The 12,743-nt window shown below is 35.4% G+C and overlaps 1 protein-coding gene across 1 annotated transcript; it reads right to left on the minus strand.

Moving 5' to 3' along the window:
• Nucleotides 1-985: 985 nt before the first annotated feature.
• On the minus strand, nt 986-12,373 carry LOC309491382 (dynein regulatory complex subunit 3-like). The gene is made up of 11 exons (XM_082190413.1): nt 12,277-12,373; nt 12,007-12,102; nt 7,647-7,736; nt 5,348-5,478; nt 4,158-4,200; nt 3,115-3,255; nt 2,889-3,020; nt 2,723-2,782; nt 2,515-2,640; nt 2,238-2,369; nt 986-2,062 (listed from the first exon to the last, which is right to left on the minus strand). Exons 2-11 carry the CDS (start codon nt 12,013-12,015, stop codon nt 1,901-1,903), a joined length of 1,026 nt encoding a protein of 341 aa, XP_082046539.1. The 5' UTR covers nt 12,016-12,102; nt 12,277-12,373; the 3' UTR covers nt 986-1,900.
• Between the last annotated feature and the right edge of the window lie 370 nt (nt 12,374-12,743).

Below are 12,743 nucleotides of genomic sequence, written 5' to 3' on the forward strand. Positions count from 1 at the left end.
TAATCTTTGACATGTCCAAGACTGTGATAAAAGGTAAAAAAAAATCCAGTCCAAATTCACATTTTATATTGAAAATAAGTAATTTTGTGTGTTTTTTTCCCCAAATCAGTGACATCATTTATGAATTTGGCAATTAAAGAGTTAAAATCCTGAATTAAAAAAAAAAAAAATTGTAGTTTTGATAAGGACTGAGGTTGATTAATAGATTTATGCAAAAAAAATTGAAAAAAAGATTTATCTGATACATTTTTACAGCAGTTTAAAGTAGTGGCTGTTTTCAACCACGAACATAACGAAAGGGTAGTGAATTTGAACAATGCACAAGGGTTAAGAGTGATATTGATTGAATATGTATGTCGGCCTTAAAAAATGACACAAATAATGCTTAATTTCACCTTAAAAGTTGGTATTTTGCATATATATATACATAAAAAAGTCAGTGAGCCTCCATTATATCTTTGCTCTGACCCTTGACTATCGATCTAGAAACTTAATTTCCTCATCTTGATTGCCTACTTACAAAAAAACTAGGGGAAAATGGTCCAACGACTGAGCAAGATAGGCAATTTGGCGGCCATTTTGATATGCAAATTAGAAGGTCAAAAACTGACAATTTCGCTTGGGTACCAGTTTTTTTGGACTCAGCACCCTTGAAATATGTAAGGTAGGCCGATTCCCGACTTGTACCCATAAATGCTCCTCACTTCTTATAGAAGGCCATTTTTCTGAAATCCGTCTAGTCTATATAGCAATGAATAAAACCGCATTTGTCCATCTTAAAAATATATCTAAATTACGTCATATGCTCTCATTGACAAATGCAGAACCAATAGTTCATGCGTTCATGACATCAAGGCTAGATTATGGGTGATTGCCCTGCATGCTTAATAAACAAATTACAGCTGGTCCAAAACGCAGCAGCTCGAGTTCTTACCAGAACCAGGAAGTATGACCATATTAGCCCAGTTTTGTCAACAATGCACTGGCTCCCTATTAAACATTGTATACATTTTTAAATATTGCTGATTACTTACAAAGCACTAAATGGTTTAGCTCCGCAGTACTTGAGCGAGCTCTTAACGCATTATAGTCCTTCACGTCTATTGCGATCTCAAAATTCCGGCCAGTTGATAATACCTAGAATATCAAAATCAACTGCTGGCGGTAGATCCTTTTCCTATTTAGCACCAAAACTTTGGAACAGTCTTCCTAACATTGTCGGGGAAGCAGACACACTCTGTCAGTTCAAAGCTAGACTAAAAACACATCTCTTTGACCTAGCATACACATAAAACATTATAGACTTTATAATTCAATGTTAGGCTGCATAGATTAGGTCAGCCGGAACCGGGAACACTTCCCATAAATCCTGATGTACTCGTTACATCATAAGAAGAATGGCGTCTATGCTAATATTAGTTTCTCTGTTTATCCCGAGGTTTACCGCAGTCTGCCGTATCCAGGTTGTATCCAGATCTGATGAAGGACCTGCACCTGGACGCGACAACAGCGCAGTCCTGAAATGTCAACTAGGCTCTTCCCTGTGAAGGCCTCCCTCCCCTCCCTTTACCTCTCTACAGATAAAGCGTTGTCAGGATAATTCTGGTTTGCGTGGCTACGTGGAAGCGATACAAATTCTGTATTATTAATTTTAAGGCCAGACAAGTAGTATGTTGAGGGTTGATTTGTAGGGAAGGACTACACATATATTCAAATGCACATACCTACAGACTGAACTCGTAATACGCATGTGCACGTCATTGGCGTTCTCACTGGTTCGCGTTTTTGAAGTTTGTACTTGAAGTGATGTGAGCTTCAAGAAGCTCGGTGTTAGCTTCAAATGCCGCTCCCCGTCTGTGAAACATGCGGGGTTCCCCTGCATGTGTCTGACAGACACACACTATGTGCTGCCTGTCTCGGTCTCGAGCACGCCGAGGCAGCGCTTACTAAAAGCGGTGTTCTTAGATGTTGCCATGTCCTCCAGCTCATCCTTTACAAAACTAATGTAGTTTAGGATCTCTGAGATGCGCTTGCGATTCCTCTCCACCTGATAATTGCGTATCTATTAACACAAACAAAAAGGATTTATATTTTTATTTAATAACAAAAGGTCGTTCTGATCCTGGACAGCTGCATGGTAGGCTACAACGTAATATAATATAATATAATATAATATAATATAATATAATATAATAATATTGTTAAGGAGTTCACAGGAGGTGTGTTCATATAAGTACCGATTTCAGCAGATCGCTCTTCCAGCTGTTGACCCGTGCCAGTAGCTCATCCTCCCTGTCATCAATCTTCTGCAGGTGGGTGTCGTGAGAAGCACTGACTGCATCGGTCACTGTGTCTTTATCTACCAAGAGCTACAGGGCAGCATAGGAAATGAGGACGAAGGATCAGTCAATACTAAAAATAAGTGTCTGGCATGTAGTTACGATGGCTTTTGACTTCTTAATTATTCATAATTGTACACAAATTAAGTGATCATGAAGACAGTTTTCCACTGACCGTTGCCAGATCATCCGGTATTTCCTCCTCTAGCTCGCTATTGACCACCTTCTCCAGTGTTGCCAAGGCAATCACAAGCTGTTGTTCATGGTGCTGGTTCTCCAGGTCTCGACACCGTGCGAATGTGTGTCAGAGTTAAAGAAGCCTTACCCATAAAATAAAAGTATTTTTGATTTGCTTTGTTGGATAAAGGATATATTCCTTGCACATATTGAATGAACTCTTCAACCATGTCTGAGATGTTCCTCTCAAAGTCTTGGAAGATGTCCTTAAAAACAAAACAAAAAAAAGCATATTTGTGAAACATCCATTCGTTTAGGTGATATGCTCCGTAATTAATATTACAATAACAATATAGGTATTTTTATTCTGACCTCCAGTTGGTCCACCAGTGGCAGTTCAATACTCATGAGAGTGTCAGAGAACTGGTCAGCCTGTTCATGGCAGGAAGTGATGTAAGCTTCAAGAAGATCGGCATCTGCGATCTGTTGCATTTCCACAATCTTCTGCAATAGAACAGAATTTAATTTTTGAGCGTTTTGATGTGTTCAACTGGTCAGAAACAGGTTGTCTTGTGTGACTGAGGGAGAAGAAACCAACCTGTCTCCTGAAGTTTTCAAAGTCAACTGCTATTTCCACTGCTTCCTGCCGATTGTCAGTCACTGCCTCATGGGAACCGGTAGAAAAGGCTTCCACCTCAGCCGTTCTCTTAGCAAGCTGAGCAAAACCCTCATCAACTATCTGCACACATAGAGCTTCCATTTTGCTCTTATACGTAAATGGATTGTCAAGGTAAATTGATTATTTTGAGTCCTTTTTAACAGCTGTTCCCTCATCTGCACTCTTAAAGAGGCCATTTTACAGTCTTGTTGTTGCTTTTGGGCTCTACTAGAATAGGTTTTCATGCTTGAATGTTAAAAAAACAAAACAAATTTTAAACACATTTGACATTGTTTCAGCACCTCTCTTCCCAGTCTGTCAGCAACACACTGGGATGTGTTTCCCGAACAACGACATAACTCGCTGTTTAACTACCAGAGTACGATGCATTGTTAAAGAAATCAACTAGATCAGTGGTTCTCAACTCCAGTCCTCGGGACCCGCTGCTCTGCACATTTTGTATGTCTCCCTTATTTAACACACCTGAATCAGATCATCAGCTCGTTAGGAGAGACTCCATGAACTGATTTGAGTGTGTCAGATAAGAGAGACATACAAAATGTGCAGAGCAGCGGGTCCCGAGGACTGGAGTTGAGAACCACTGAACTAGATCGTCACGACAGTTTCCCTGAAACTGTACTGTCGCAAATTTGTCGTTCAACCACGTTTTTAATGATGTCACGCACATGAAGTAATAAATACTTTTAATGAATCCGTTTGAGACTGAATCAATGCTAGATTTAAATTACGGACATGGCATCTGAGGAAAATTTTTTCTCAGTTATTTTGCTTTATTTCCAGATTTAATCATAGGCTCCTTCTCACTCTTCAAAAACGACGCTTTGACAAACTAAAAGACGTAAATTACATTTGTGTTTATTCGAAATAAAAGATAAGAGATTGTACTGAATGTCAGTTTGCTTATTTTGCTCCAGATAAGGATAAGTCCACATTATATTTTAACAAAAAACTCTGCTTCTAACCACAGGTCGAGAGCTGTCGATCCGACCACACAAGTTTGCGATGCTGTTAGCGAATGTTTGTTGGAACTATAGTTTTGGGAAACACAGAATCATTGAACTATGCTGATAACGACGGAACTTGCGAACATAGTTGGGCGTAATTCATTAATAACTGTATTTTAATAACTTTTCCCTTGGAAAAGTAAAGTAAGGGATTACTCTTAATTTCTTTGTAATTCAATTACAATTACTTCTGATGTAATTGCATTCAACACTGTATAGGCTGTACAACAATTCTATATAAAACAATAGTGGATTTAACATCAATTTTATGTTAAAATGTATGTTTTTATTATGTAACCCTCTCTCTTTACACACTTTGTCAGTTCAAGAATAATGTATGCAATTCTATAATGTTTATTTGACATAATTAAAAGAAAAGTTTCTTGTCTATCCTTGTATTGGTCAACTGGTTAAAGTTGATGGGATTTATAAAGTAATTAGTAATAAGTATTCCCATACTTTTTAGAGAGAGAGTAATAAGTGTAATTAGGATCTAATAATTAATTACTTTTTTAGAGTGACTTACCCAACACTGCTAATTATGCTTTTGGGAAATGCACCCCTGTTTAGTTCCTGTCTCAATGAACTCCTAACTTCTAAAAAGCACAATGTGCTCTGATTGGTCAGCTGAATCAATGTGTCGTGATTGGTCAACTGCTTCGAGCGCGTTTGGGAAATGTGCCGCCCCTTACCATAACCATGAGTTTCAACGCACTACTAACAAACTCAACTAGGCCTCGCCCCTTTATATTGCGTATGTCTTGGGCGGGAAATATTGTGACGTGTTTGTTCCCGGGCGAAAACTCAAGACTAACTCAAGAATAACTCCCTTTGGAATGACTTTGTGCTTTGTAACTTTGCAGACGTTTTTCATGCTCAAACAGCAATATTACACACTAATGGAGTTGACAATGTAAAAAAAGCATAATAGTTTTTTTTTTTTTTTTTTTTGTGATGCCATAGAAGAACCATTTTTCATTCCCCAAACAACCTTTCAGGAAACAGTTCTTAAAAGAACCCTTTTTTATCTGAAAAAAAAATCTAATCTAAAGAAAAGAAAAGCTCCATGAATGCCAAAAAAGAACCCTATGTTTAAGAGTGTATTATAATGTATTGCTTTCATTTGTGGTTTGATTTGTATATTTTGCTATTCATAATAAGGATATGTTTCCAGCAGTGTGTCAATTCCGGGGAGGAGAGCCAGTTTCTCTGCATCAGGATCCTCAGCAAACATGCTGTCGAAAAGTTGAGGTCCATTTAAGTATTCCACAAATGCGTCCTGTGAAAGAAGGAAGCAATATTTATTCACTACTGTCAAGAAGAGTATATATTAAGTTTGTATGTCCAGTAGAAAGAAGATTTTAATACAGTGCAGCGTTTCAAACACTGTAGTGTAAATCTGACTTATTAAACCTCGAGCATTTAAGATCAGCGTTCTTGTACTTGAATGAGATGGATGGCATGGTGATGTTGGTTACCTTGTGTTGTTGAAGCTCCTCGTTCCTGGTTTTATGAGCCTCAATTGCCTCCTGCTCCAGGAGCTCATTGTACAGCACCCTTTTCACGCTTTATATGTAGGCACAAAAAATATGAATTATGAACAGAACATTAGGACAAATGTTAGCAATCCCTCACTTGTGAAAAAGAAGCATGTTTAAATGTATTGAATGTGCACTTGTATGTGTAATTCGAATCTCATACATTTTACAAAACTCTACTTGCAGATAATATAACATGAATGCACTTAATGAGAGTTCACTTTCATTAATGTTTCTTAAGTAAACTTTTAAAAAGTGCACTTTGCAATAATGTAAAATGAAAACTTAAAAGTACATTTTAAAACATTTTATTGGTCATTCTTTAAATAACGTACACTTATTTTGATGTGTTGACTAACATTTTAAAGCTCTTGTAAAGTACTTGATTATAATTTAAACTGAAGTGTGTTATTCAATATGACATTTTAAAGTTAATATATTTTAAATGTACTAAATTGCAAATTCATCATTAAGTTTGTCATTACAAATATATTTAAATGCGTTTTTCAATAGAAATTACATTAAAGTATATTTTAATTTACACTCTTAAAAATAAAGGTTCTTTATTGGCAAATTTGGCATCGATCATTCCATGATGAAACTTTAACATCCACGCAACCTTTCCATTCCACAAAAGGTTCTTTATAGTGGAAAAAGGTTCTTTAGATTTTAAAATGTTCTGTAAACTATAAGAAAAAAGAATGGTTATTTTAAGAGCTGATCACTTACAGGTTCTCGCTGCAAAAACCCAAAACTTTATTGTTAATGCTCGGCAGTTTATTCGGCAGTAAACCTGAACCATATTTAAAAGAAAATAGAAGTAATTATGAAATTGCATAAAGATCTATGCCTGGTTTCACAGACAGGGTTTAGATTAAGCCAGGATTAGGCCTTTCTCCAACCACATACTCAAAAACAGAACAAAAGATGACGAGGGACAATCAGTTCATTGGCAGAAGATTAAATGGTTCCGCTACACGAAAGATGAACCAAAAACAATCTTCTTCAAGTATGATTTCACCGCCCCAACCTTCCGAAAACTGACGGTGGCACAACAGGCAACAAGAGGCACCAGAACCACACACCCCAGCTCATTGTATGAAAATCCTCCAGGGATCAGTGCCTTAAAGAAAAAAGACCTACTCACCCTGTGCACCAATGGGAGTATTCCTCACTGTTATGCAGAGTTCTATAACACTCTGACAGTGGGCAGTGAGTGAACTTTTTAGTTCAACTAAAGTGAACTAAAAAGTGAAATGTGTAATAAACAAGAGAAATTAAACTGTTTGACATGAATGTGAACTCATAAATGAGAATTGAAATTAAACGGTTAGAAATGAAATGTTAAACAGTTTGAAATGATGAAATTAAATGACTATGTATACAGTATTTTAAATAAAATGAAAAGTTATGAAGTTAGAGTGTTTTTAACCAATGTTTTGACCAATCATTTCAGCATTATCAGCAGATACGCCCTATTTTTCTTTAGAAGAATTGGAAATGTTTGGTGCCAAAAAGGCGTATTTGATGTTTTTGCCATATTTTCAAGATTTTGCAAGGTTTTAGAATATGTTCATCGTGTTAATATTCCATAATATGTTCACTTAAGAACTTACTCATATAAGTATGTATGTGGTTGCAATTTGTGGTTGAAGGTTAATAAATACAGTTGATTGAAGTGTGGTCAAAATTTTGTTTTGGCTCTCCTGTAAAGTTTGTCAAATGCCACTTACGCCCCTCTGGTTCCAAGCCCTCGATATATTAAGTTTGTATGTCCAGTAGAAAGAAGATTTTAATACAGTGCAGCGTTTCAAAAACTGTAGTGTAAATCTGACTTATTAAACCTCGAGCATTTAAGATCAGCGTTCTTGTACTTGAATGAGATGGATGGCATGGTGATGTTGGTTACCTTGTGTTGTTGAAGCTCCTTGTTCCTGATCTTCTTAACCTCAATTGACTCCTGCTCCAGGAGCTCATTGTATACAGCACCCTTTTCAAGCTTTATATGTAGGCACAAAAAATATGAATTATGAACAGAACATCAGGACAAATGTTAGCAATCCCTCACTTGTGAAAAAGAAGCATGTTTAAATGTATTGAATGTGCACTTGTATGTGTAATTCGAATCTCATACATTTTACAAAACTCTACTTGCAGATAATATAACATGAATGCACTTAATGAGAGTTCACTTTCATTAATGTTTCTTAAGTAAACTTTTAAAAGTGCACTTTGCAATAATGTAAAATGAAAACTTAAAAGTACATTTTAAAACATTTTATTGGTCATTCTTTAAATAACGTACACTTATTTTGATGTGTTGACTAACATTTTAAAGCTCATGTAAAGTACTTGATTATAATTTAAACTGAAGTGTGTTATTCAATATGACATTTTAAAGTTAATATATTTTAAATGTACTAAATAGCAACTTCATCATTACAAATATATTTAAATGCGTTTTTCAATAGAAATTACATTAAAGTATATTTTAATTTACACTCTTAAAAATAAAGGTTCTTTATTGGCAAATTTGGCATCGATCATTACATGATGAAACTTTAACATCCACGCAACCTTTCCATTCCACAAAAGGTTCTTTATAGTGGAAAAAGGTTCTTTAGATTTTAAAATGTTCTGTAAACTATAAGAAAAAATAATGGTTATTTTAAGAGCTGATCACTTACAGGTTCTCGCTGCAAAAACCCAAAACTTTATTTTAATGAGTGTTAATGCTCGGCAGTTTATTCGGCAGTAAACCTGAACCATATTTAAAAGAAAATAGAAGTAATTATGAAATTGCATAAAGATCTATGCCTGGTTTCACAGACAGGGTTTAGATTAAGCCAGGATTAGGCCTTTCTCCAACCACATACTCAAAAACAGAACAAAAGATGACGAGGGACAATCAGTTCATTGGCAGAAGATTAAATGGTTCCGCTACACGAAAGATGAACCAAAAACAATCTTCTTCAAGTATGATTTCACCGCCCCAACCTTCCGAAAACTGACGGTGGCACAACAGGCAACAAGAGGCACCAGAACCACACACCCCAGCTCATTGTATGAAAATCCTCCAGGGATCAGTGCCTTAAAGAAAAAAGACCTACTCACCCTGTGCACCAATGGGAGTATTCCTCACTGTTATGCAGAGTTCTATAACACTCTGACAGTGGGCAGTGAGTGAACTTTTTAGTTCAACTAAAGTGAACTAAAAAGTGAAATGTGTAATAAACAAGAGAAATTAAACTGTTTGACATGAATGTGAACTCATAAATGAGAATTGAAATTAAACGGTTAGAAATGAAATGTTAAACAGTTTGAAATGATGAAATTAAATGACTATGTATACAGTATTTTAAATAAAATGAAAAGTTATGAAGTTAGAGTGTTTTTAACCAATGTTTTGACCAATCATTTCAGCATTATCAGCAGATACGCCCTATTTTTCTTTAGAAGAATTGGAAATGTTTGGTGCCAAAAAGGCGTATTTGATGTTTTTGCCATATTTTCAAGATTTTGCAAGGTTTTAGAATATGTTCATCGTGTTAATATTCCATAATATGTTCACTTAAGAACTTACTCATATAAGTATGTATGTGGTTGCAATTTGTGGTTGAAGGTTAATAAATACAGTTGATTGAAGTGTGGTCAAAATTTTGTTTTGGCTCTCCTGTAAAGTTTGTCAAATGCCACTTACGCCCCTCTGGTTCCAAGCCCTCGATATATTAAGTTTGTATGTCCAGTAGAAAGAAGATTTTAATACAGTGCAGCGTTTCAAAAACTGTAGTGTAAATCTGACTTATTAAACCTCGAGCATTTAAGATCAGCGTTCTTGTACTTGAATGAGATGGATGGCATGGTGATGTTGGTTACCTTGTGTAGTTGATGCTTCTTTTTTCTGATCTCTCTAGCCTCATTTGCCTTCTGCTTCTGGAGCTCATTGTGTTGCACTTCTTCTACAGCATCCTGAATCTTTGCAACGGCAGTTTCACGCTTTATATGTAGGCGCAAAAAATATGAATTATGAACAGAACATCAGGACAAATGTTAGCAATCCCTCACTTGTGAAAAAGAAGCATGTTTAAATGTATTGAATGTGCACTTGTATGTGTAATTCGAATCTCATACATTTTACAAAACTCTACTTGCAGATAATATAACATGAATGCACTTAATGAGAGTTCACTTTCATTAATGTTTCTTAAGTAAACTTTTAAAAAGTGCACTTTGCAATAATGTAAAATGAAAACTTAAAAGTACATTTTAAAACATTTTATTGGTCATTCTTTAAATAACGTACACTTATTTTGATGTGTTGACTAACATTTTAAAGCTCATGTAAAGTACTTGATTATAATTTAAACTGAAGTGTGTTATTCAATATGACATTTTAAAGTTAATATATTTTAAATGTACTAAATTGCAACTTCATCATTAAGTTTGTCATTACAAATATATTTAAATGCGTTTTTCAATAGAAATTACATTAAAGTATATTTTAATTTACACTTAAAAATAAAGGTTCTTTATTGGCAAAATTGGCATCGATCATTACATGATTAAACTGTAACGTCCACGCAACCTTTCCATTCCACAAAAGGTTCTTTATAGTGGAAAAAGGTTCTTTAGATTTTAAAATGTTCTGTAAACTATAAGAAAAAAGAATGGTTATTTTAAGAGCTGATCACTTACAGGTTCTCGCTGCAAAAACCCATGTGTTGTTCTATATGAACATTCTGCATTTATTTGATATAAAAGTTGTAGTAAAGTGACCCCTTCTGTTCAAAGTTGGGTATTGCATATAATATTGTTAAAGTCTTTATATGATGACATCACAAATGTGAGCCCAGCAGCAAAGAAGAGCATGCGGTCATGGCTACTATTGCTCCTTTATTTAAGTTGTTTTGAAGGCACTTTCGGTATGTAGATGTTGCTACATTATAATTCCTATGCGTATTTAATTGTCATATCTTATATCCCAGATGTAAATTTAGTTTTCTTTGTTTCGTGAATGCACAATCTGTTTCTGTTATAGTTGATGCTAACTATATGCAATGTAAAATCCTTTGTTGTGCTTATGCAAACATGTAATCGACTCTGTACATTTAGGATTCTGTATTTTTTTTTTTTTACAGTTTTACGTTATTCCTTGGACAGCAGTAAACCTTGGAAACAATCCATGTGTCTGTAGTCTTTGGGAGGCGTTATCTGACTGCATACTCAAGCAAGGCGTTTGAGATAAAGGGCAGAACAGTAAAACGAAAATCTTCAGTGACCAACTTCTAGTTTCTAACTCCACGGCGGGGAGCAAGCTAGCCCATAAGGTGATCTTCCTCCTACGATGTCTAAATCAAGCTCCAAGTCTGGATCAAGGAGGCAAGCATCTAATGCATCATGTTCATCACGGCGCTCACGAGGCTCATCGGCCGTAACCACAGCTGCCGCAATGGCTAGAGCAGAGGCTGAAGCGGCTAAAGCGGAAATAGCGTTTGCTAAGAAAGAAAGTGAACTTAAAATACAACAAGCACAGCTTGAGGCATCACTAGAGACTTTAAGGCTGCAAAAAAGAGATTTGAAAATGTTCTGTAAACTATAAGAAAAAATAATGGTTATTTTTAAGAGCTGATCACTTACAGGTTCTCGCTGCAAAAACCCAAAACTTTATTTTAATGAGTGTTAATGCTCGGCAGTTTATTCGGCAGTAAACCTGAACCATATTTAAAAGAAAATAGAAGTAATTATGAAATTGCATAAAGATCTATGCCTGGTTTCACAGACAGGGTTTAGATTAAGCCAGGATTAGGCCTTAGTTCCATTAGGGCATTTAAGTAGCTTTTATAAACGTTCCTTAAAAATAAAAAATAAAACATTACTGGTGTGCATCTTGAGACAAAACAATGGCACTGACATATTTTAAGATATATCAGTGCAAGTTGCTTTCAGTTAAAAAAGCTCAAACATGCATTTTAGTCTGGGACTAGCTTAAACCTTGTCTGTGAAATTAGGCAATAAGTCAGAAAAGTTCAGCTAATTTCATTTATTATAGATTTGAATTTTAAATTTAAATTGCTATTAAGTGTCAGAAAACATTACATTCAGTTTGCACTTAACTATTTTATTACAAAGTAAAATATTTCCATAATAGCTCCTCTTTTTAAAAGTGTGCCAGTGCACTCTTTCACAAGTGGTCAGCTGAAAAACGAAGCCAATCCTTCTGGGATTCCACATTTTCTAAAATTGTATCATCTAAAATATAGTTGGCTTACATTATCCATTTGATCAATGCTTTTGTTTCCAATAAAGAAGGTGTGCAGGTTCTGCAGTTTCACAAGAGAGTCCGACAATATTATTGAATGACAGATCTGAGGAATATAAGAATTCTGGCTTAGTATTTGGAGATAACGTTACTCCGGATATGATTTTGATATCAGTCAGACAGTCAAAAACAATCAATCAATCAATCAGTCAAAACACTGTATCAGTCACCTATTTCAAATGTTATTACTAAAAGCTCGTTCATTTGACAACAGACTTACCTGGAAATATATCGCTGAAGTGCTGGTATGATGGACGCAAACACTGTTGCTCAGCAACCACAGACCACCGCCATGACGTCATCAACTTCTTGAGAGCTCTAAAGAAATTAAAATACATTTTAGTAATAATACTCAGTCATATAACGTTTGTGATATTCTTCCGAGTATTTAATTTGTAAGATTCTTCATGAAATGGAAAATCTAAGGAAATTTTGGCAATTTAGAAGAAATGTATTCCACGTGTACTAAAATGCCTCCGCTATTTCTAAACAAAATTTCGAAAAGCAAACATGTCCATAAATTCATGTTTTTATAACGGACAGCCAAAGAGTATAGAAGTACCAAATGTATAGATGGGTTTCCAATTACCCATTATCCTCTGCGGCGCGCCGCCATATTGTGTGTCAAAGCTGTCATGCTCATGTTTACCCATAGTATTTACCGCCTTTTCATTTACCCAAGTATTT

Source organism: Leuciscus leuciscus (assembly GCF_965113295.1).
Source record: "Leuciscus leuciscus genome assembly, contig: HAP1_SCAFFOLD_197, whole genome shotgun sequence".
Classification (NCBI taxonomy): Eukaryota; Metazoa; Chordata; class Actinopteri; order Cypriniformes; family Leuciscidae; genus Leuciscus; species Leuciscus leuciscus.